Source organism: Orcinus orca, chromosome 2 (assembly GCF_937001465.1).
Source record: "Orcinus orca chromosome 2, mOrcOrc1.1, whole genome shotgun sequence".
NCBI classification, from domain to species: Eukaryota; Metazoa; Chordata; class Mammalia; order Artiodactyla; family Delphinidae; genus Orcinus; species Orcinus orca.
Genome location: NC_064560.1, coordinates 10645817 through 10671159, shown reverse-complemented (window position 1 = coordinate 10671159; position 25343 = coordinate 10645817). Strand labels below are relative to the sequence as shown.

The 25343-nt window shown below is 38.9% G+C and overlaps 1 protein-coding gene across 1 annotated transcript in view; it reads left to right on the top strand.

Moving 5' to 3' along the window:
- Positions 1–25343, top strand: part of GPR158 (G protein-coupled receptor 158) — a 325208-nt gene that overhangs the window by 170424 nt on the left and 129441 nt on the right. Inside the window, exon 4 of the mRNA XM_004280961.4 lies at positions 639–862. Coding sequence (XP_004281009.2) covers positions 639–862 — 224 coding nt within the window. The remainder of the gene's footprint in view (positions 1–638; positions 863–25343) is intronic.

Sequence of the window (25343 nt, the reverse complement as noted above, 5' to 3'; positions counted from 1 at the left end):
TGTGCAGAGTGGGAAATTATGTGAGAGCCTGTGAGTATGGATTGTATTCTGGGCAAATGATGCATCCTCATCAGGCAATTGCGCACTGAACAACTGTCGATTAAGTACCATTTTATCCAATTTAGACCTAATGAACTTGGTAGACGAGATCCCTGCTGGATTAAGGAGCAATCAGAGTCTTATTTTGGGTTCTGTGCCATCTAGGTCAAGAAGTTTCCAAAGTGTTGTGTATATTTACTTGGTACAAGAATGACACAACTTTCTTATCCTTCCTTCTGTTAATTCCTTAACAAATATTTATGGAATATTATTTGTGCTGTAGGGAGTTTCCATTGGTGAGTGGTAGATAGTGAAATAAAAGACTTAGAAAACTGTTCCTTGCCTCTGAGGAGTTTTAGTTCCATTTTTGCTAATTTTCCTGAATTAGTCTGAAGGACAGTTTTTTTTCTAATCAAAAGGATGAAAAGAATTTTGTTTGAGTCTAAAGACAAAGTAACTCTCTCCTCTAGCAAGAAGATTGATGAAAGGTCTTTAATAAGAGGGAAAAGGAATGAAGACGTAAGGATGTGTTTTGACTCTGTACTCAGTCTCACCTACCTCAGAGGTGCAATGACACTGGTTTTATTTGGAACTTTCAGGAAGGGGTCCGGATCACCATTTTGCAGGAAATGCAATGGATGTGTCAGAAGAAGCCCATGTCTGCCTGCCCTGCAGGGAGGGCTGCCCCTACTGTGCTGATGACAGCCCCTGCTTTGTCCAGGAGGATAAGTACTTGCGACTTGCTATCATCTCCTTCCAAGCCCTGTGTGTGCTGCTCGACTGCGTGAGCATGCTGGTGCTCTACCGCTTTCGCAAAGCAAAGGTAAACCCAGGTACCCTGGTTACCTTTCTTTTTATTATGAAAGGTACCTTTCTTTTTATTCTGGACTGACCTCTTCTTTTCTTTTTCTTTTTTTTTTTTTACGTCTTTATTGGAGTATAATTGCTTTACAATGGTGTGTTAGTTTCTGCTTTATAACAAAGCAAATCAGTTATACATATACATATGTTTCCATATCTCTTCCCTCTTGCGTCTCCCTCTCTCCCACCCTCCCTATCCCTCCCCTCCAGGCGGTCACAGAGCACTGAGCTGATCTCCCTGTGCTATGCAGCTGCTTCCCACTAGCTATCTGTTTTACGTTTGGTAGTGTATATATGTCCATGCCACTCTCTCGCTTTGTCACAGCTTACCCTTCCCCCTCCCCATATCCTCAAGTCCATTCTCTAGTAGGTCTGTGTCTTTATTCCTGTCTTACCCCTAGGTTCTTCATGACATTTTTCTTTTTTCTTAAATTCCATAAATATGTGTTAGCATACGGTATTTGTCTTTCTCTTTCTGACTTACTTCACTCTGTATGACAGACTCTAGGTCCATCTACCTCATTACAAATAGCTCAATTTTGTTTCTTTTTATGCCTGAGTAATATTCCATTGTATATATGTGCCACATCTTCTTTATCCATTCATCCGATGATGGACACTTAGGTTGTTTCCATCTCCGGGCTATTGTAAATAGAGCTGCAATGAACATTTTGGTACATGACTCTTTTTGAATTATGGTTTTCTCAGGGTATATGCCCAGTAGTGGGATTGCTGGGTCATATGGTAGTTCTATTTGTAGTTTTTTAAGGAACCTCCATACTGTTCTCCATAGTGGCTGTACCAATTCACATTCCCACCAGCAGTGCAAGAGTGTTCCCTTTTCTCCACACCCTCTCCAGCATTTACTGTTTCTAGATATTTTGATGATGGCCATTCTGACTGGTGTGAGATGATATCTCATTGTAGTTTTCTTAAGCAAGTAGAATTGTTCCAAATCCCATTTGCTTCTCTCTTAAGCAGAAGTCTTTCTATAATATGATTGGACTAGAGTGTGAAAGCTATATTCTTCAGCTTCGCAGGAGAAATAGGAATTGAAAATGTGAAACTTTATTATAACGTTTTCTTCTACAGAGTGTTTCTCCCTGTTTACCCTGAAGCTCAAGTACCTCATTGCCTTAAAGGACTCTTTTACATCATCTCTTCAGACTCTAGAAGAACTTATTTTGCCAGTTCCCAATATATTGTTAATTTTTTCCTAGGTAGAAAGCTTTGTGATATTTATTGTATTTCATTTTAATTTCTCTTAGCCATATTTGAAAAGGGTAAATGGACTCAACTGTTTCTGAGCACATTATACTCTGAAGAATGAATTTATTCATGACCATACATATGGTCTTGCATTAGTATCCCAGAATGATAGTGGTCCTGCACAGAGCTTATATGGCTTTTGAGAGAGGCTGTCCTTTGGTTCTGTTCTGAGGAATCAGAGAGTAGTATAACCATTTGTATGCTTCTGAGTTGGGGGTGGACGAAATACCAAAATATTCAGGGCAAAGCTTTCTGGGGAGCTGTCTTCAGTTGGTCACCCAATTAACTGTATGCAGCCAGTGTTGTGTCAGATTTGTGGTTCTGTTGCTTTCAGAAACGTATTTGTGCCATTGAAAAGAAAAACAAAACTTAAAGTTTCCACCTTTTCTGAATTTGTATGACCCCTTCATGTTAGCAAAGTTGTAGAGATTGGTTTAGATTACAGAACTCATTGAAAGTATAAAGTGTTCCCATTAGAAATTAAAAAAAGAAAACAACTCTGTGAATGGCATGTGTTACAAAGCCTCAAATTAAAATTTTAAAAAAACCACCTCTTTTGAGATTCTAGGAGAATGTATCCATTATGTTAATGTTATAGACTTTAATAGTTATTTTAAATAGTTTCATTAACAGAAGCATACAACAAATTAGAATCAAACTTTATATCAGCAAGAAAGGTGCAAACTGGCAAATTGCTCTTCATTTAACCAATACTTGTCATTCTTTTGCAACAAAATATGTATTATATGTTAGATTGTATATATAATAAAGTAGCTGGCCAATGGAATTGGGAAATATCTAACCACTGTTACCTAGATAAAATTAATTGCTTATTAAAAAGCCTATCACTGGCAGAGCAGGTAGAATTGAAAGGTCTATTTAATAAACTGCTCTGAAGTATCTCTATATAATGTAATTCATTTACACAGTGGATACCACAAAATTCTTTAAGAATTTTAATTGATTTTAATCATTAATGATTGTTGTGCTAAATTGAGTTAGTGATATATGACGGTAGAATATTACACAGGATATTAAAAAACTAAGATAGTGCTTGCTAGACCAATGTCTTAATCTATGGTAATGTTACTTAACATTTCTAAAGTTATTAACCTTTTGAATTTCTCTGCACCTTCATATGAAATGCTGCTTTACAAGGCTATCATGAGAATAGATATCTTTACATGTCATTTGGTGAAATTTCTATAGATACAAACTAGTTGGAATACATAAATTAGACATCTAGTTTTAAGATGGTCACCTTTTGAAGAATCAGTTGGTTTTCACAGAATGTGACATAAGGGGGAGATATTTTTAGGAAAGAAGTTTAAAAAGTCAGTGAACATAGGTCTCATATGTTCACTGTTTCATGAAATTTTATCTTCCTATTTCAATTACCAAAAGCAATGGATTAATTGTAAAAGCGATAAACCATTTCCAGGATAGAGATTGCATATTTAGGACATGTAGACTTTGGCTTTGCTTTTTAAAGTTTTCACATGTCTTTGCAACATTTCTTTGGATTAAGCAAAAAACTGATGACCCCTCTTGGAGCAAAGTTGATGTTTTCCTTATGAGTTTCCCATTACATTCTTTACCCACTGATAATTAAAGGAACAAAAACCACATAATCTGTCAGTGTACATCTATTGTGACAAAAGAGGAAAAAACCTTAGTTGCAATATAGAAGTAACATTGCGGACAAGTGTGCAGACTCTGGAAACAGATAATTTAGTCTAATTATGGGTATTTTAAGTTAAATGAGGTTTGCTCATGCCTAAAATACCAACTCTGCAGTTGGTAGGTACCAACAATCATTGGTCGAAGGTTAGTTTAACATTTTATCATTTTAAACAACACAAGCTAGATTCTGCTATATTTTGGGGTGAGGCTGGTGATACAGTGCCACAAAGAGTAAATTAAATTTTACTCTGCACAAACATTTAGAGACATAACTATATACATTTGCCTTTGTGCCCTGGGTTAAGGATTAAATCTGTCAATAAACTGTGAGTGATTTTAAACCCAGTAAGTTCTTCTAAAGCAACAGCAATTTTTACAACAGTATTTTAAAGGTTCTGAATATTAAATATTTGGAACTTATTTCTATTTTTATTTTTTTTTTTTACCAAATATATGACAAGTCACATCTTTTTCTATTAGCTATTTTGAAGAGAGAGCATAGTTTCTTACAGCTTTGTAATGTGAAGTGTTAGTACAATTTATTTTCAAGTGAAAATTTGAAAGAAAAGAAGGTACACTGGAACAGCAGCTTATTCCACTTCTGAAAATAATCTTTTGCTTGATTTATTCTTAGTAAATTTTAGCATGTTTTGTTTGAGCTTAGTGCTTTGGAAAAAATAGTGATAGTCATTTTTTAAAGTGAACATACTGCAGTTTGTATTTTCCCTTCCAGGCCTGTAATAGTTCTTTTTTTAAATTAGAAATTAATTGATAGGTGATTTTATAACTGCTCATTTTTGGTTTGGAAAATCAGATGTTTTAATGTAGAGTGTGGCTGAAATTCTACTAGGCTAATTATGATGTTTTAATGCTTATTTTGTTGGAAAAAAGGGAGATGTATTACTTTTTTATTGTGGTAAAATATACGTAACATAAAACTTACCATTTTCTACCATCTTTAAGTGTACAGTTAAATGGCATTAAGTACATTCACATCACTGTGCAACCATCACCACTATTCATTTCCAGAACTTTTGCATCATCCCAAACCAAACTCTGTAATCATTAAACAACTCCCTATTCCCCTAACCCCTGGTAACCTTTATTCTACTTTCTGCCCCTATAAATTTGTTTTTTCAGAGTACCTCATATATAAGTGGATACACTATTTGTCCTTTTGTTTTTGGCTTATTTCACCTAGCATAATGTTTTAAAGGTTTACGTATGTTTTAGCATGTATCAGAACTTCATTTCTTTTAATTGATGAATAATATTCCATTGTGTGTATTTACCACATTTCATTTATCTGTTTATCTGTTGAAAGAGTTGTTTCTACCTTTTGGTTATTGTAAATAATGCTATTGTGAACATTGGTGTACAAGTATTTGGTTGAGTCCCCGATTTCAGTTATTTGTATATAACCTAGGAGTAGAATTGTTGAATCACACAGTCATTCTGTGTTTAACTTTTTGAGGAACTACCCAACTGTTTTCCACAGAGGCCAGACCATTTGATATTTTCACCAACAATTCATGAGGGTTCCAATTCCTTCACATCCTCACTAACACTTGTTATTTTCTGTTTTTGTTTTATAATAGCCATCCTAATGAATCTGAAGTGAATTCTCATTGTGGTTTTGATTTGCATTTTCCTAGATATTAGTGGCAGTTGAGCATCTTTTCATGTGCTTATTGGTATATCTTCTTTGCAGAAATGTCTCTTCAGGTCTTTTGTTCACTTTTGAATTGGTTGTTCATTGCTGAGTTGTAGGAGTTCTTTATGTATTCTGAATATTACACTTATCACATAGATGATTTGCAAATATTTTCTCCCATCCTATGGGTTGTCTTTTCATTCTCTTGATAGTGTCCTTTGATGCCCAAAAGTTTTTAATTTTGATAAAGTCCAGTTTACCTACGTTTTCTTTGGTTGCCTGTACTCTTGGTGTCATATCTGAGAAATCATTGCCAAAGCCAATATCATGAAACTTTCCTGCTGTGTTTTTTTTCTAGGAGTTTAATAGTTTTAGGCCTTATATCAGACTTCAATCCATTTTTAGTTAATTTTTGTATATGTTGTAAGTTAAGGGCCCAACTTCATTCTTTTGCATTTGGATGCCTAGTTTTCTCAGCACTATTTGTTGAAGAGAATATCTTTTCCCCGTTGTGTGGTCTTGGCACTCTTATCAAAGATCATTTGACCACACACATGTGGGTTTATTTCTGGGCTCTCTATGCTGTTCCATTTGGTCTATGCCTTTATGTCAGGATCACACTGTTTTGATTACTGTAGCTTTGTAGTAAGTTTTGAAATTAGGAAGTGTGAGGCCTCCAAATTTATTCTTCTTTTCAAGGTCGTTTTGGGTCCCTTAAGATTCATGAAATTTTCATGAATTTTAGGATGTGTTTTTCTATTTATGGGAGGGAGGTGCAGCATAATACATGAAAAGGAGTAGAATGGTTAGAAACCAAGAGCTAGTACCTTCAATGCAGCTAGCTATAGGGGTACTTATGGAAGTTCCATAGTTGTTTACACATTTTTTTCTTAAACCTTGTTCTAATACTGGCTAACTACTACACTCAACATAAGATGATGTTGTATATTTCTCTCAATTTATGGTAGACAATATTTCCCTCAATTTCCGTTTTCCTAAGGGCTACAATGTTGATCTTGACTCTTACCAGATATTTTAACTCTACTGAACTAATAAAATATCACACAGTATCACAACAATAATATTTCACTCCCCTTTATTGAATATGAATGAGAAATTTGGTACTTTTATTTTTCCTCATTTCCCCCTTCCCATTTTATTAAAATTTAATCTATGATTAAAAATTTGCATCAATTTTCAGTAAGAGCCATCATTAGTTTCAAAGGAAAAGCAGTTCTTTAATATATTTTGGCTCTCACTACATTTAAATTTATCATTTAGTCTTCTTCCTAGATGTTTATTTGGTTTACTTACTTATCATAATACCTTTCCAAATGTGGTTTTTTGCCTTTGAGTTCTGACTTTTGACTAATCTTTTATCATTATTAGATATCTATATCTTCAAATAGTTTGTTTGGAAAACGGTAGTTTTGTACGTATGTTACATCTGAACTCCCACCCACCGACTGTGGCTTTTACAGGACAGCCCCTTGGCTAGGGGGAGCACTTGGGGATTACTGTCTTTTTCTTTTAAAGCTCTACTATTGCTCCTTCATTTATCGTTTAGAACTGAACATTTTGGACAATTTCCAGGATTGCCCACTTTTTGTCTCTTATGGAACAAAATCTCCCATCTGAATGCTTATTGACTTCTTTCTTTACTTTTACCATCATAATATGGTTCTTCTTCATTGTGTTTGCAAAAAATATGATCCAAACTCTCAAATTTCAGACTGAGCTTTCTTCTGATATGGGAAGTCTTTTGTGTGTTAGTTCGTATGTTATCTCTTCTGCTCTAGTTTTTCTAGGCTTCTCTTTTAGGCCTTCCTGTTAAATATAGGTTGGGTCTCCAGACTTTCTTTTTTAAAATGTTCTCACTGTATTGTATTTTAAGTGTTTCCTCTGTGTTTTGAGAAGCTATTTAAGTTTGTCTTCTATTTTACTCTTCCAGTTTTTAGCGCTAAGATGCTGTACCCTACCTTCCTGATATTCTAAAATCCAACTGTTTTTAATCTCTGTACAATTGTTCCTTACGTTTTACCTCCGTTTTTGCAAAGGTTCGGGGTCAGAAAGCTTGAGGCAAATCCTAGTGATTTCATATTCTAGTTATGTGACCCTAAGTTTGCATAGTTATATACCTAATCAGCAAGTCACTTAGTCTCTCTAAATGGCTTTTATCTTATGTAAAAATGGGGACATTCAAGAATTTGGAAAACAACAACAGCAATAGTGTATGTACTCTAAAATCAAGCCTGATTCATGTAGTAAGCAGTTCGGGGTGGGGGGGGGTATTGAATCTACAAATAGGAAGCTTATCGTACTAGCTAATGTGAGATAAATTTTTTTATGTCTTATGTGTATGTAAGGACTCATTCATTGAAAGGATTTCTGGACCATTCCAAGAGTTACCAAAGGGGAAAGTATCACAACTTTTAATTCTACACTTTTGTTCTTATGGGGGGGTAAGAAGAATTAAGTAAAAGTTATATCATTTGTAATGGAATGGTTGATTTTGTAACATGATGCCTGATATTATTTGCATAATTTTTTCTTTCCATGAAATATATTTAAACATATATATGAAGAAACTTGAAATGCTAGGCTTGAAAGTTAGAGAAGTATAATCATGCTTTCTGAATTAACATTCAAATGATCTTCTTTAGGACATAAGAAGCCTGAAAAGGCCCAGCCACAACATTACAATTAGGTGCAGGGCAGCATGTGATCAAGGAAGCATACGCTAAGCATCTCTATTCCAAAAATTAATGCCACTATGCCCAAAGTGTTAGGGCTTCACACATTTTAGTCTTGAAAGATTTCCAGGCTTTAAAGCCTTCCTATTTAAAATACAGATACTGTTTAAGTAAGATTAGTCATCGTTCTAATGATGAGTGGGGCTTGAGCTAAAACACGATTGCCACCTCCCATCAGTTTATTGGAGCACTGTGTTAAAAAGGGTTCCGATGCAGCAAATGGATTTATTCTGAGAAGTGATTGTTTTATTGGCTAACTTTAGCAGCCATAGGTATTATCAGGGAAACTAATGACATATGTACCACATGTTTGTCACTCCTTGACTAGGAGTTTCAGGCTCAGGGGACAAGTGAAGGAAGAAAAACTACCGATATAGGATGTTGGAGGGCCTTCGTGGTAAGCACGGCCATAAAACCGTTTTGTCTAGGGACGACCCACTTCTTAAAGAATTATATCAAAATTCAGGGTTTCTACAGATGATGAACTGCTCTATCTATTCAAGATATAATGGATTTACTAGGAGTTATTCCATTCTATAATTTACTAGCCAGTTCTCAAGTAGTTTGAACTTGACACAGTCTGAAATGTATTTTGACAGGTGCTTTTCCCTAAATATTTAAAGGCAAGTGTATTTCAGATAGAAGGTAATGCTTTCAACTCTTATTCATTTTTACTTTTCCTCTGAGAAATATGTGTGGTGTATATTAATACAAGTGCCCTAAGAAATTTGATCTTAAAAAATTACGGCCTTTAGTCCAGCACAGAACTTGTATCCCCCAATGTATTTTGTTAACATGAAAATATTTTATGAGCTCTGAGTAGTGCTTAGTCTCCCAGCTCAAGTTTAGAGTTTCAAATCTTTTCTTCCTCTTGTTACTGTGGAAATTATTTAACTCGTTTGTAGGTTACCTTTCCTTAAAGCTACTTTTATTAGCGGTAAGGAATGTCTTCTTTTTCTGGTCACTAGGCTTTCGAATTGTAAAGGGTGAGCTTTAGGACTAAGTCTAGCATTTAAACAATTAAAACAAAATTAAAAAGCAAATTAGAGAAAAGTGTTTTGGTACGATATGATAGTGAAGGATTAACATTCTTACTCTAAAAACAGACGAAACCCTCTTAGGAATCACTATGAAATAGAAAAATATCCAATAGAAAAACAGGCAGAGAACATCCATCAGCAGTTTGTAAAACAACAACAACATAAAATATATATTCTCTATATCCATGAGTAATAACAAAAGACAAGTGAAAACAATGACACGTACTTTTATAACAATAATAATTCTTTGTGAAGACGTTAGCAACTAGGTGTTCCCATACATTGCTGATGGTTGTGTAAATTGGTAGAAACTTTTGGATGAGGTTTGGGATTATGTGTAATAAACATAAAAATGCACAGTAGTTTCAATTCTAGAAGTCTGTACTAAAGAAATCATACAGGTGCACAAGGACTTACAAATATAGTCATAGGTGTATGTATGTGCATCATGGTGCTATTTATAGTACAAACAAACTGGGAACAATTAAGTGTTCAAAATTGGGTCCATGCATTTAAATATGGGGCCATAAAAGTGATCATGTAGAATACTAAATGATGGGAGAAAATGGTTTTAACATAGTTACTTAGTTCATCAGCACATTTCCACCGTTTTTTTGAAGTTTTATTTTAGTACTCTCCATTTTTCATCTTTCCCTCTCTCCTCTTCTCATTCCATCCCTTTCTGCCTGCCTCCCTCCATTCCTTCTTTCCATTCATCATCCATCTGCTGAGCATCTATTGAGTGCTTGGAACTATTACCCATACTGGGCATGCAGTGCTGAACAGGACAAATAATAGCTGTGCTCTTACGGAGTTGATATTCCAGTGGGGGCTGGTAGTCATAGACAATAAAAGAAAAATAAAGAAGAATGTATCAGGTGGCTAGCAAGTGCTGTGATCAGAGTGAAATATATAAAACAATAGGCTGTGACTTTGGAGTAGAATTCTTATGGCCACCATGTAAGTTGGTATTATCCTCATTTTATATTTGAATAAGCAAAAGCATAGAGAATTTAAGAAACCCATTCATTGTTACTTAGGGAATCTAGGATTACCAGTTCAGGTCTGTTTGACTTTATAACTCATTTTTGCTCTTAACTACTGTGCTATACTATCTGTCATATGTTTACAGTGCAATTTTTTCTTAAATTTTAAAAAGTAGACCTCGCCAACTCTGGCCTCAATGTAGTAATCCAAGTTCTAGGCCTGCATGCATTCTTCGTTTTTCCTCATACCCTTATGCCTTATCAAAACTTTACATGTCCAATGTGTCATTCTTGCTAGGTGCCTACTAGTTAACTGAATAAATTAAGTTCTTGCGTGGTACCATTTATGTTCCTTGTCTCTGCTCATTTGTGTTACTACACAGTTTTGCAATTTTTTTTTTAAGTTGACTCACAGGACACTTCTTTTTTTCTTTTGGCTGCGTGGGCTCTTCATTGTGGCGCATGGGCTTCTCTATAGTGTGGCGTGTGGGCTCCAGAGCCCACAGGCTCAGTAGTGGCGGTGCACGGGCTTAGTTGCCCCTCGGCATGTGGGATCTTAGTTCTCCGACCAGGGATCGAACCCGTGTCCCCTGCATTGGAAAGTGGATTCTTAACCACTGAACCACCAGGGAAGTCCCCAGTTTTGCACTGTAATGGCATCCTTTAATGCTTTAACCCAAGGAGCAACTCATATGTAATGATTTAGGGGTATGTGTGTATATGTATGTATGTGTATGAATGTATATGAATGTCAGGGTGGTGGTTAGGGTACATATGGGAAAAAAAAATAGTTTAGCTGAAGAGATTTCTTTCTTTCTGTGCTTCTTAAGAAATATCATTTAAATAACTTCCTACTCCATCCGGTGGCAGCGGTACTAATGATGAGTTACGAAGAACAGCTAGAGTGAATATAACATACTTGTGTATGCCTTAAGAGACATAAAATGCTTAATGATTACCAAAGCGCCATTCCTGTTTTGAGACACTTACATTTACTTATGCTTATTTGAGTGGTAAAGCCAGTTACATATGAAGTATGCTAAAAATAACTTTAAAAATTAATGTACTAGTATACTGAATTGCTTGCCAGTTGAAAAATATTCTGAGAGACCAATCTGTCTTTTCTAAATTCCTTAGATCTTCATTTTTAAAGCCCATTCAAGTATCTTGTAGGCAAAGTACTTTGCACAATTATAAACTAAGGCCTTTAGTGACTATTCCATGAACATTTAGCTAGATTTTAAAAGATGGTTTTGATACTGGCTTGCCCATGAGAGGCTCACAATCTAATGGGGAAATGAATATAAGGAAATATAAGGTATATGAAAACAAGTACTACAGTTTGTTGAGTGCTTGGCAGGGCAGTAGGGAATAGTCTTTAAGGTCATAGGCTCCAGAGTCCCTTTATGTAGGTGCCTCTCCTGGCCTCACACAAAGGAGTTCCTCAACCTTAGGTTAAGTTACCAGCCTCTCTTTGTCTCAGTTTCCTTTTCTGTAATATGGGGACAATAATAATAAATCTAATAATAATGAGTCTCATAATAATAAATCTCATAGGGTTATGGTAAAGAGTAAAGTATGTGGAATGCTTATAAGCTTATTACAGCTAATGACGTGTGGAAAATGCTCAGTAAGCATTAGCCATTAATAGGGGTATGTGCAGAATATGACAGCATAAAATAAGAGTGGTTGAGGGTGGTGTGAGAAGACTTCCAAGAAGATGGGACACATGGGAAGAATCTTGAAAAGTGCATTTCACTGGTCAGACGGATAGGAGGTAAGTGGGACAGTCTAGGGAGAGACAAACATGTATGCAGAGACCTTACAGAGCCCAGGATACATTCAGGGAAGTTGAAATATTTCAGTATGAATCCTGAAAATCCTGACGAAGCATTGGGACTTTATCCTATAGGCACTTGAGATAAATGGTTGAGCTGGCAAAGGATGTTAGACATATGGGTCTGGCACCATAGAAGCAAACTTGGAAGTCACTCACTCATTCATTCAATGTTTTTTGAGGGTGCACTAAGTTCCCAGGCATTGTTTATGGATAGTGAACAAAACAGGATGGTCTGTGATCCTATGATTGGAGTTCAAAATCTTGTGGGGCAAAGATAAGTGAGTAAATAAATTAGTAAGTGCTGGTAAGTACTATGAAGGAAGGTAACAGAGTAAAATGAGGGAGGATAATGGGGTTGGGGAGACTGTTTAGGAGGACGTCCCAGAGTCAGTGTCATTTAATCTGAGGTCTCAAGGATAACCAGGAGGCAGAGAACAAGGACAGGAGAGTATTCCAGGAAGAGAAAAACCACATCTTTAAGGTACCAATGTGTGAAGAAGCTTGGAGTGTTCTAGGAAGTGAAGGAGGCCAGCATGGCTAGCGAATCATAGCAGAGTAGAGAGAGATGAGCTCAGAGAGAGTCAGGTGCCAGGCATTCAGAGTTCTATAGGCCAGAGTGAAGTGTGTTATTTTATTTGAAGTGCAGTCAGAAGCCACTGAAGGATTTGAAGCAGAGGGATAAATGCTCTCATTTAGGTATTAAACGAATTTCTCTAGGTGCTCTGCAGAGAATAGATTAGTAAGGGGCAATGTAAAAGTGGGGGCAGTGATAAGAGGCCTATTGAATTAGTCTAGGTAAGAGACAGCGGTGGCCCTGGGATGGAGACGAGTGCCTAATTTGAGATACATTTGGAGATAGAATTGACAGGACCTGCTGATGAACTTGATGTGAGAGGTGAAGAAAAAACAAAAATCAAATTTGGTGAAGAAAAAACAAAAATCAAAACCTGATCCCTTCAGGTTTATAGCTTGAGGAACTGGGTAAAGAGTGGTGCTACAGGACTTCTCTGGTGGTGCAGTGGTTAAGAATCTGCCTCCAAATGCAGGGGACATGGGTTCGAGCCCTGGTCCAGGAAGATCCCACATGCCGCGAAGCAACTAACCCACGAACCACAGCTACTGAGCCTGCGCTCTAGAGCCTGCGAGCCACAGCTACTGAGCCCGCATGCCTAGAGCCTGTGTCCAGCAACAAGAGAAGCCACTGCAATGAGAAGCCCGCACACCACTATGAAGAGTAGCCCCTGCTCACCACAACCAGAGAAAGCTCGTGTGCAGCAATGAAGACCCAACGCAGCCAAAAATAAATAAATTTTTTTAAAAAAAAGTGGTGCTGTCTACTAAAATTAAGAAAATATGGGGACTTCCCTGGCGGTCCAGTGGTTAAGACTCTGAGCTTCCACTGCAGGGGGAGCAGGTTCGATCCCGGGATGGGGCAGTAAGATCCTGCATGCCGTGCTGTGTGGCCAAAAAAATTAAAAAAGAAAAAAAAGTGAGACACTGGAAAGAGAGTGGTTTGAAGGGTAAGGGAAGGAAAAGTCAAGAGTTCCATTTTGGACATAAGTTCAGCTATTGTTGCCAAGTTAGCACATAAAAAACATGATGCCCAATTAAATTTGAATTTTAGATCAACCATGAATAATGTTTTAGTATACATCTATGACAAATATTGCATACTAATACTAAAACATCCTTTTTTGTTTATATGAGTTATTTTTCTGGCAACCCTGATGGTTAAGCCACCTGTGAGAAGTCAAAGTGGAGATGTCAGGTGGGCAGTTAGATATATGAGTTGGAAGCTGAGTGCAGGAGTCTAGGCTAGAGTTTAGGAGTTATAAGCTGGGAGACATAGGAATCTAAAGCTGTGACAATGAGATTACCCACTTAGGAAATGTACAAAGAAGGAAAAGAAGAGACTGCTCAAGACTGAACTCTTCAACATTTTGAAGAAAAAGTAAAATACAGGAACTCTTTTTGAATAATTCAGTGGCCAAAGAGATTAGAGGGACGCCAGGTCGGAGTCATATTACAGAATCCAAAAGTGGACAGTATTTTTTTTTTTTTTCCAGCTGCACTGCACAGCATGCAGTATCTTAGTTCCCCGACTGACCAGGGATCAAACCTGTGCCCCCTGCAGTGGAAGCATGGAGTCCTAACCACTGGACCACCAGGGAATTCCCAGAGGACAGGATTTAAAAGAAGGAGAGAGTGACCAACTGTGGGGAAAACTACAGAGTGATAGAATAATATGAGTGGAAAAAGTATGCAACGAATGTGGCAACACAGAGGTCATTGGCAACCTTAGCAGTGTACTCTTCTGTAATGATTGAGGAAGTAGAGAAAGCATGGTTATCTAAAACTTGAAACAATCTTATTTGGGAAGGGAGAGAAATAGTGTTGGCCAGACAGTGATAGTGAAAACCATGACAAATTCTGAGCTTTCCCAGGGGAGTGTTTACAGTAAGAAAAGAAGACATTTGAACCAGTATCTTTGGAATAGATAGAAGAAAAGGAAAGAGGAAAGGGGACAGAGGAGTGAGAGGTATGAGCCAACTCCAGTAGGGAAATTTTATAGGAACGAAGAGAGAGGGATTCAAAAGAGAGGGAGTTGTTAACAGTAGCAGATAATACAGAGCCACGAAGAAAATGAAGCCTAAAATAGTTTATTGCTGTACCCATGTCATGCTGTTTTAATTACGATAGTTTTACTGGGACTTAACTGTTTGGTAGCTGGTCGTCTTAGCCTTTAAAATCTTTTGGGTATTTTTAGTCTCTACTCTTCCATGTTTAACATTTAGGGAAAGCTTGTCAAACTCATTGCAAAAGCCTGTTGGGATTTTGATTGAGATTGCATTTAATAGTATAAGAATAATTGTCCAGTCATATAGAAAAATACATTATTAGGTCCTTCTCTAACAGCATTTGCAATAAATTCCAGATGAAAATAACTCTATGGATTTGATGATTATAAAGTTACTGAAAACTTTTACCTGGGCAGTTTCTGAGAAGTCAGATTGTAGTGGCCTCAGAGATGGATTGGACATAGAAAAGTAGAGAATATAAATATACAGCATTATTTCAAGAAGCTTGGCTCTAAGGTAAGTAGAAAGATGCTAAGACTAAACGGCCAAAGAGGAGACTCAGGGTTGAGGGAGTTTTATCTCAGAAGATGGGAACATATTTATAAACCGCTAGAGAAATGAGAGAAGAGAAGTTTGAAAATACAGAGAAATGTGGAACAGGGTCCCATGAGAACAGAAGGGAAGCGGATCCTGAGTACAGGTGGAGATACTGACTTTGGACAGAAGATCTTAATTGTATCTGAGACTAGAGAAATGGTGATTCTGATGAAGTAGACATCAATAATTTGGGGTTGAGGCAACAAAGTTGAAGAAATTCTAGCTTGAACTTTCTGTCTGAGATTTGGGATAAGGTCATTTACTGAGCGTTCTTGAATAGAGTGGGGTAGAGATTTGAGAATACTATGCAAGTTTGGCAGTAGCCACTGTAGGGGAAGGATGGGGGATGTCCAAGTGCACATAAAAGGACTGCTGAGAGCCCGGATCAAAGAGGACAGCACAGACGTTTCCCTAAAGTTCTTTTGAAAGGAAGAAAAGACAGAAAGTTGAAAAGATGGGAAGTATTAGCATAGGTAGTTACGTTAACTGAATGGTTATCATTCAAGGAACTACAAATACTTTGCACGTCGCATCTTGCTTTATGTCCATTTGTTTTTTCTTAAGTGTACTTACAAAATGATCACTCTCCAAGTTTCTTAGTACATTTACAACATTAATATGTGTGACCATTAATTAATTTGAGGGGAAAGAAATAACAGTAATTAGCATCTTCAGTCACAAATGGAGAAAATAATGCCTAAAGATACTCCTGAGGTCATAACGCAAGACGTTCTTTATCCATAATTAAATGAACAGCATCTTCCAAATTCAATGAAAAGGGCATATTTTATTAATAGAAGACTTTAGCATGAATATTATAGTTGTGTGGCATCTTGACCCATTTCTGTCTCAGGAGCTCATTAGCTAGTTATAGTTGATATATCCCAGTTAGAACTGAAGTCAGGGAGATTTATTTTGTGAGTTTTATTTCCTAATCCAGCAGGGATCAGCAAACTATGACCTGCTGACCGTTTGGGGAAAAAAATCAGAAGAGGAAGAATGTGTCATGACATGTGGAAATTACATGGAATTCACATTTCAGTGTCCCTAAATTAAGTTTTATTGGAATACAGCCACACTTGCTTATCTGCATGTTGTTTCTGGCTGATTTCACACTGTAGTGGCAGAAGTGAGTAGTTGTGATGGACATGGAAAGCCTAAAATATTTACTATCTGGCCCTTTACTAAAAAGTTGGCTGTCACTTAAAATACAGCACCTGCCTGGTCCAGTTTCCATCCCCACTTCTCTCATCTCTCAGTGCCTTGCTTATTGGTGCTATATATTCCAGGGGTGTTTGTCTTTTCATAAGGAGCTCTTTTTTTAAAATTAATTAATTATTTATTTTTGGCTGCATTGGGTCTTCGTTGCTGCATGCAGGCTTTCTCTAGTTGCGGCGAGCGGGGGCTACTCTTCGTTGCGGTGTGTGGGCTTCTCATTGCGGTGGCTTCTCTTGTTACGGAGCACGGGCTCTAGGCGTGCAGGCTTCAGTAGTTGTGGCATGCAGGCTCTAGAGTGCAGGCTCAATACTTGTGGTGCACGGGTTTAGTTGTTCTGCGGCATGTGGGATCTTCCCAGAGTAGGGCTTGAATCTGTGTCCCCTGCAGGGGCAGGCAGATTCTTACCCACTGTGCCACCAGGGAAGTCCTCATAAGGAACTCTTAAACATTAAAAAGGCTAGACCCAAATGAATGAATGCACAGTGCTGGGATTGCAGGTACAGGTCAGGATGTCTGGATATATTTTGGCTAAAAGGTCACCTTGGCACCCTTTAATTCCACCATACAGTCACTTGTGTCAGCTACAAACATGATTCTAATTGGGAGCATTTGCTAGTTTCTTGACCTGCTGTTCTCTTTGTGATATACCAGGCCCTTCAGATCCTGAACTTAAAATTTCAAAACAACTTTCACAGGCAGAATGGTTGAGCAAGGTGGCAGGGCAGCTAGGCCTCAATCTGCCTTTCAAACATAGCTACAAAGAGCCCAAGTCCTTTGCTTGGTTCTGGGTTCTGTGGGCTTGAGGAGCGTGGCTTGGCTGCCTTGGATCATAATGTTCAATTTTATTAAAGTTTTTACTTTACCAAAACAAAATTTCATTTGGCCCATGAGCTCTTGGGCCGCTGCTAATTCATATTCAGTTTAGCTTTGTTAGTACATTCGAGGGTGGATCTTGCTCGGCTGGAGTGCAGTGTAGTGTGTGTCTCCTATACGTTTGGAAGCCTCTTAGACTTTCCTGTAACCGTGTTCCTCAAACTAGAGGTCACAAGCCATCCTTTGAGGGGCCTGCAGAGCTCATTTGCCTCCCCTTCCTCATATTTATGTCTGTAGTACTTTCTGTCGTTTGGCTTTCTCTGTCCACCTGGATAGAATCACAGGGCTCTAAGCCACAGGGGAGGCAACCACGACAGGGAGTTTTCTTTCCATTGGAGATTTTTAGAGATGAGCCCAGCTGAGAGACAGGGTTAGGCTGTCTTAAGAAAAGACACTCTTGGCTGTGTCTTGAGCTGGGTTCCTTTGCCATAACCAGTAAGAGAGAAAACAGGGCCTCTCAAACAACAACTTCATTAATTGACTTGCTAGTTGATGTTTGTAGAAGAAAAGCATGGGTTTCTATTTTCCCGTTTAATTATCCGTAATAGCACCCTCCCAACTGTGCCTAGGAAATGCATCTGACAGGGAGACATTGGTTTCATTTGGAAGAAAGCTGAGTTGACATGAGAAAAAGTTTAAGTTGAGGAGAAGTAGGATTCTCATCGACCCTTTTTCTCTTCCTTCTCTTGCTTTGCAAAGTCTGTGAGACTTGTTATCTTTATAATGCTATAATTAGCAAAGTGACAATTTCTTATTTATCACAGATCCTAGAAATATGCAGGATTTTTGAGACATTGAAATGTTTTTAAAGCTTGTTTGCCCATTCTAATGATTTGCCAGTTTATTTTTTCTCCATAAAGTATTACTAAATTTAAATATGATGCTGTTTTATAATACTGCTGAGGGCTCTTACGGATATATGTTATTTTCTATTTCAGAATGTAATATTCAGATAGGATCATTTTTGACATTTCAGTAATGCAGTCAATTCTTAGCTCTAGGATACAAATTTAAAATAGATTAGAGGTAGGACTCCTAGTCTCATTTCTAAAACATTTGGCCTCATTTTCCTTGTGAAAACTAGGAAGGATAGGGAAGAAAGGTGAATAATAATAGCAGAGAAGCTTAAAACAAATAAAAAAGGCCATAACCTTTATTGGCCTATGGCAGTAGAAATTTAATTCATAATTATTATGGGAGCTCTTACCATCCATACTTACTGTTTACTCAACTTCTGTCTTTGAGCTTCTGCACTCTTTTATTTCTAATACTTTTTCTTCTTACTCAACTCTACCCCCTCCACTTAGTGCACACAGACGCTTCACTAAAGCCAAGGTTCTGCTGCTCTGCCCCGGCTACTTGCTTCTATTTCAAGGTGTCTCTACACCTGATTCAGTTCGTGGTTAGAAAAGCACGTGCTGGTGATGCCCAGATAACCAGTTTTCCTGCTTCTGGCTCTTGTGGCTTGGGGTTTGCCCTTTCCGCTTTGGAATTCATTCCACGATTCTCCTCCTCATGACTGCTAGGCCCCGGCTAGCCTATTTAGACACTATTATTAGGTACTGACTGCTGGTGGGTGACTACTTTTTCAGTGAAGTCTCATGTGCTTGGCTTGGGTGGGTGTCACTTAAATCTATTAGGCTATCAGTTTCAGAATCCCCTGTGCAGCCTTTTAAAATTTGGATGAACGTACCCCTTCTCAGATCTTAGGAGTAAGTTCTTAGAATGGGGTCTATATGCACGTATAATTTTTTAAATTGTCATAGGTATTTCTAAGGTACCTCTAGGGTTGAGAACCATGGACTTAAAACCTTGAAAGTCATCCTTCATGCCCTGTTCTATGGCTGGAGGTAAACCCTAAAAATACTTCTCATCTGGGGGAGACATGAGACTTTTCTTTATTAATCTTGTGCTCTCACAATCACATAGACAACATAACCTTTACAAACCATAGTTAATCTGTCTTTTTGGCTTTCATGGACCAGGGAGAAATAAAACCAAGGGGAGATGTATTCTGGAGGGCAGTGACTTTCAGAGACAATGGAGCATGGTGGAGAGAGACAGGGCCATTTGAACTGTTCCAGATTCACTTGATGAAATGAAATTTCTGGGCTGTTTACCCCAGACCATGAAATAGCCAAAATTTATTTTTAAATGTCTGTGAATGTAGAGAGGGCACAAATGTGAAGGCCAGTTCTAAGAGAAATCAAATATGGAGGAAAGCCGTTGATTAGTCTACTCTGGTTGTTAGCAGCATGAAGGGACTAAGAGAGACCATAAATGCTATACAAACTACAAAGGAGGTTGAGGTTTTTTTTTTCTTTTCCCTTCGACACAAATAAGCAAACAGAGAAATGCTTGCCTGAAAGTGAATGAGCAGTTGGGCACAACAACAAATGAACCAGCAATGCAGAAGGCAAACACTAGTGGCTCACCAGTGGGATAAATATGGGCAATAAGCTGAAAGACACGACTGCTTGAGGCACATGTGACAGGAACAGACAGCAGATGAGAATCACATGTAAATAGCAGAGGCAGCTGGAGTTCATAACCCCCTGTCTTCCCTGTTACTAGTTCACCCTCTCTTTCCCTATTATCTCTTCCTGAACAACCTCAGACATTTCCTCTGCACTTCGGACCCAGACATTTCCTCTGCACTCCGGACCCAGAGTCCCAGCTCCCTGACTGGTATTCCTGCTTGTGTCTCTATACATCAGTAATGTTTAAAACTAGCTCCGGCTCTTCCTCTGCCAAACCTAATCCACTCCCTCTCCTGCCACCAGCATCACCCTTGACACTTCACTCCCCCTCGCCCTCCAGCCCATCACAAATTCCTGTCAAGCTGCACCTCACGTGGATTCGCTTGTCTCCATCTCTGCTGCCACCATCCTGGTCCAAGATACGATCATCTCTTCCCTGGATGGTTATACTGTCCTCCTGCACGCATCCAACTTCTCCTTCAAGATCTGCTCTACCCTGCAGCCAGAGAGATCTTTTCTAAATTCAGTTTAATCTTTGTATACGCAGTCTCTTTCCTTAGAAACCCTTCGATGGCCTTTTACTGCTGTAGGATAGAGAACAAATTCCTAAACCATACTTGTAAGTACTGGCATGATTGACATTGGCTGTCTTTACAACTTCAACATTTTCTTCTCTCTCCTTTTGGCACTTCAGCCAAACCCTTCTGTCACGTGATGAGACACGCACCCCAGGGACTTAGCGCCTGTGGGTCCTCTACTTGGAACACTATCACTTTTCTCCCTCCATCACCACCCACCTACTCAGCTCCTTTTTCTCCTCCCAGGCTTTCAGATCTCAAGCGTCCATCACTCTCAAGAAAGCATCTCCCAAGCTCTCACTCTTCGTCAGATTTCTTTTCTGTATCCTTTTGCAGTCCTGAGTAGTCTTCCTATGGAACAGTGTTTCCCAACCTTGGTGCTATTCACATTCTGGACTAGAGAATTCTGTGTCGTGGGGAGCTGTTCTGTGCATTGTAAGTAGCATTCCTGACCTCTACCCCCTGTATGCAACTTGTAACAATTAAAAACATCTCCAGACATTGTCAAATACCTCCTGAGGAGCAAAGTTACCCCCTTTGAGAACCACAGCTTTAGAGCAACTACCTCTACTTCAGTCTGTATGTATTGAATATGTTTTTCCTAAAAAAAATTGAATACTCCATGACATCATGAAGTGTGTGTGTGTGTGTGTGTGTGTGTGTGTGTGTGTATGTGTTTTGAATGAAAGAATGGAAAAAAACCCCAAAACACCATAGGGGAATAATGTCACTATTTGATTTTAATCTCCAAAGTTCATTCTTTCTTTCTTCTCTAGAAGGAAATTTGAGAACTACATCCATAATATTATTGAATTTCAAATCAGCATAATCTTGATGTAGAGTTCACTAGAGAACATTAGTCATGGGGTACATGCTTCTGGTCCGCTACTGGAAACCTCCAGATCATTAGGCTTCTTGAGGAAGAGGCTCAACTTCTCTATATCTAAACAAGCATTCTAAAAATTATACACCTTCTTCATCTAGCTATGTGGCAACTTGGTATTGTTAACTATTTGGGGGAAAACTATATAGTATAGCTAGAATTTAAGCTTGAAATGGAGCACAAAGCCTTTCTTTCTAGAGGAATGTACATAGAGGAATGTACTCTATACCTTCTGTGATATTTTCTATCAGCTTCAGGTAGCTGATGAAAAAGGTAGATATAAACACAGTAATAATAAGCAGAAAAGTAAATAAGAGTGGGTATACAGAGGGAGTAACACTTGATTCTAAATGGAAAGAAACATCGGGAATGTCTTTCTAGAAAAGGCGATATTTGAACTGCTTTGAAAGATGAGTAGGAATTTTCTAGGTAAAAAGACAAAACCTGCAAAGTTCTTGGGATTTAAAAGAGCACAGTGGAACACAGCATGTGGTCTCTAGAATGTTTGAAATGAAGCTGGAAAGGTTGGAAGAGGCTAGAACATGAAGAACTTTAAATTCTGAGATAAGGAATTTGGATTTATTTATAGCAAGCTATCCCAAGGATTTAAAAAAGGAAATGGTATGGTTGCATTCGTATTTTATTAGAAATCTCTGGCTGAATGTGGAAGATAACCTAGAATGTATGAGACTGCAAGTTTAGAGACCAGTCAGGGATCTGTTATACTAGTTTCCAGGAGAAATGAAGACAAACATGACTTAGGACAGTGACATAGGGGTGGGAGAAAGGGAATGATTTCCAAGCACAATAAGGAAGTAGAAGTGAAATGGTAGAGAGACCTTCAAGATGGCAGAGGAATAAGACGTGGAGATCACCTTCCTCCCCACAAATACATCAAAAATACCTCTGCATGTGGAACAACTCCTACAGAACACCTACTGAATGCTGGCAGAAGACCTCAGACTTCCCAAAAGGCAAGAAACTCCCCACGTACCTGGGTAAGGCATAAGAAGAAAGAAAAACAGAGACAAAAGAATAGGGACCGGTGGGAGCTGGGAGCTGAGGCTCGGGCTTCGGTCGGATCCCAGGGAGAGGACTGGGGTTGGCTACGTGAACACAGCCTGAAGGGGCCGGTGTGCCGCAGCTAGCCAGGAGGGAGTCTGGGAAAAAGTCTGGACCTGCCAAAGAGGCAAGAAACCATTGTTTCGGGGTGCGCGAGGAGAGAGGATTCAGAGCACCGCCTAAACGAGCTCCAGAGACGGGCGCAAACCGTGGCTATCGGCGGGGACCCCAGAGACGGACATGAGATGCTAAGGCTGCTGCTGCAGCCACCAAGAAGCCTGTATGCGAGCACAGGTCAGTATCCACACCCCGCTTCCGGGGAGCCTGTGCAGCCCGCCACTGCCAGGGTCCCGTGATCCAGGGACAACTTCCCCGGGAGTACGCACGGCGCGTCTCAGGCTGGTGCAACGTCATGCCGGCCTCTGCCGCCGCAGGCTCGCCCCGCATCCGTACCCCTCCCTCCCCTGGCCTGAGTGAGCCAGAGACCCCTAATCAGCTACTCCTTTAACCCTGTCCTGTCTGGACGAAAAACAGATGCCCTAAGGGGACCTACACGCAGAGGCGGATCCAAATCCAAAGCTGAACACCAGGAGCTGTGCGAACAAAGAAGAGAAAGGGTAATCTCTCCCAGCAGCCTCAGGAGCAGTGGATTAAATCTCCACAATCAACTTGATGTGCCCTGCATCTGTGGAATACCTGAATACACAATGAATCATCCCAAAATTGAGGCGGTGGACATTGGGAGCAACTGTAGACTTGGGGTTTGCTCTCTGCATCTAATTTGTTTCTGGTTTTATGTTTATCTTAGTTTAGTATTTAGAGTTAATTATCATTGGTATATTTGTTTATTGATTTGGTTGCTCTCCCTTTTTTTTATATATAGATATATATTTTTTTTTTTTTCCTTTTCCTCTTTTTGTGAGTGTGTATGTGTATGCTTCTTTGTGTGATTCTGTCTGTATAGCTTTGCTTTTACCATTTGTCCTAGGGTTCTGTATGTCCTTTTTTTTTTTCTTATTTTAAAAAATTTTTTACCATCCTTATTGGAGTATAATTGCTTTACAATGGTGTTAGTTTCCACTTTATAACAAAGTGAATCAGTTGTACATACACATATGTCCCCATATCTCTTCCCTCTTGCATCTGCCTCCCTCCCACTCTCCCTATCCCACCCCTCTAGTTGGTAACAAAGCACCGAGCTGATCTCCATGTGCTATGCAGCTGCTTACCACTACCTATTTTACATTTGGTAGTGTATATATGTCCATGCGACTCTCTCACTTCGTCCCAGCTTACCCTTCCCCCTCTCCGTATCCTCAAGTCCATTCTCTAGTAGGTCTGCATCTTTATTCCCGTCTTGCCCCTAGATTCATCTGATCATTTTTTTTTCTTTTTCTTTTAGATTCCATATATATGTGTTAGGATACGGTATTTGTTTTTCTTTTTCTGATTTACTTCACTCTGTATGACAGTCTTTAGGTCCATCCACCTCACTACAAATAATTCAGTTTCGTTCCTTTTTATGAATGAATAATATTCCATTGTATATATATGCCACATCTTCTTTATCCATTCATCTGTTGATGGACACTTAGGTTACTTCCATGTCCTGGCTATTGTAAAAAGAGCTGCAATGAACATTGTGGTATGTTCTTTATGAATTATGGTTTTCTCAGGGTATATGCCCAGTAGTGGGATTGCTTGGTCATATGGTAGTTCTATTTTTAGTTTTTTAAGGAACCTCCATACTGTTCTCCATAGTGGTGGTATCAATTTACATTCCCACCAACAGTGAAAGAGAGTTGCCTTATCTCTCCACCCTCTCCAGCATTTATTGTTTGTAGATTGTTTTCATGATGGCCATCTGACGGGTGTGAGATGATATCTCATTGTAGTTTTTTTTGTTTGTTTGTTTGTTTGTTTTGTGGAACGCAGGCCTCTCACTGTCGTGGTCTCTCCCGTTGCGGAGCACAGACTCCAGACACGCAGGCCCAGCGGCCATGGCCCACGGGCCCAGCCGCTCCGCGGCACGTGGGATCCGCCCGGACCGGGGCACGAACCCGCGTCCCCCGCATCGGCAGGTGGACTCCCAACCACTGTGCCACCAGGGAAGCCCCTCATTGTAGTTTTGATTTGCATTTCTCTAATGATTAATGATGTTGAGCATTCTTTCATGCGTTTCTTACCAATCTGTATATCTTCTTTGGAGAAATGTCTACTTAGGTCTTCTGCCCATTTTTAGATTGGGTTGTTTGTTTTTTTTATATTGAGCTGCATGAGTTCCTTGTATGTTTTGGAGATTAATCCTTTGTCAGTTGCTTCATTTGCAAATATTTTCTCCCATTCTGAGGGTCGTCTTTTTGTCTTGCTTATGGTTTCCTTGGCTGTGCAAAAGCTTTTAAACTTCATTAGGTCCCATTTGTTTATTTTTGTTTTTATTTCCATTTCTCTAGGAGGTGGGTCAAAAAGGATCTTGCTGTGATTTATGTCATAGAGTGTTCTGCCTATGTTTTCCTCTTAGAGTTTTATAGTATCTGGCAATACATTTAGGTCTTTAATCCATTTTGAGTTTACTTTTGAGTATGGTGTTAGGGAGTGTTCTAATTTAATTCTTTTACATGTACCTGTCCAGTTTTCCCAGCACCAATTATTGAAGAGGCTGTCTTTTCTCCACTCTATATTCTTGCCTCCTTTATCAAAGATAAGTTGCCCATATGTGCGTGGGTTTATCTTTGGGCTTTCTATCCTGTTCCATTGATCTGTATTGTTGTGCCAGTACCATACTGTCTTGATTACTGTAGCTTTGTAGTATAGTCTCAAGTCTGGGAGCCTGATTCCCCCAGCTGTTTTTCTTTCTCAAGATTGCTTTGGCTATTTGGGGTCTTTTGTGTTTCCATACGAATTGTGAAGTTTTTTGTTCTAGTTCTGTGAAAAATGCCATTGGTAGT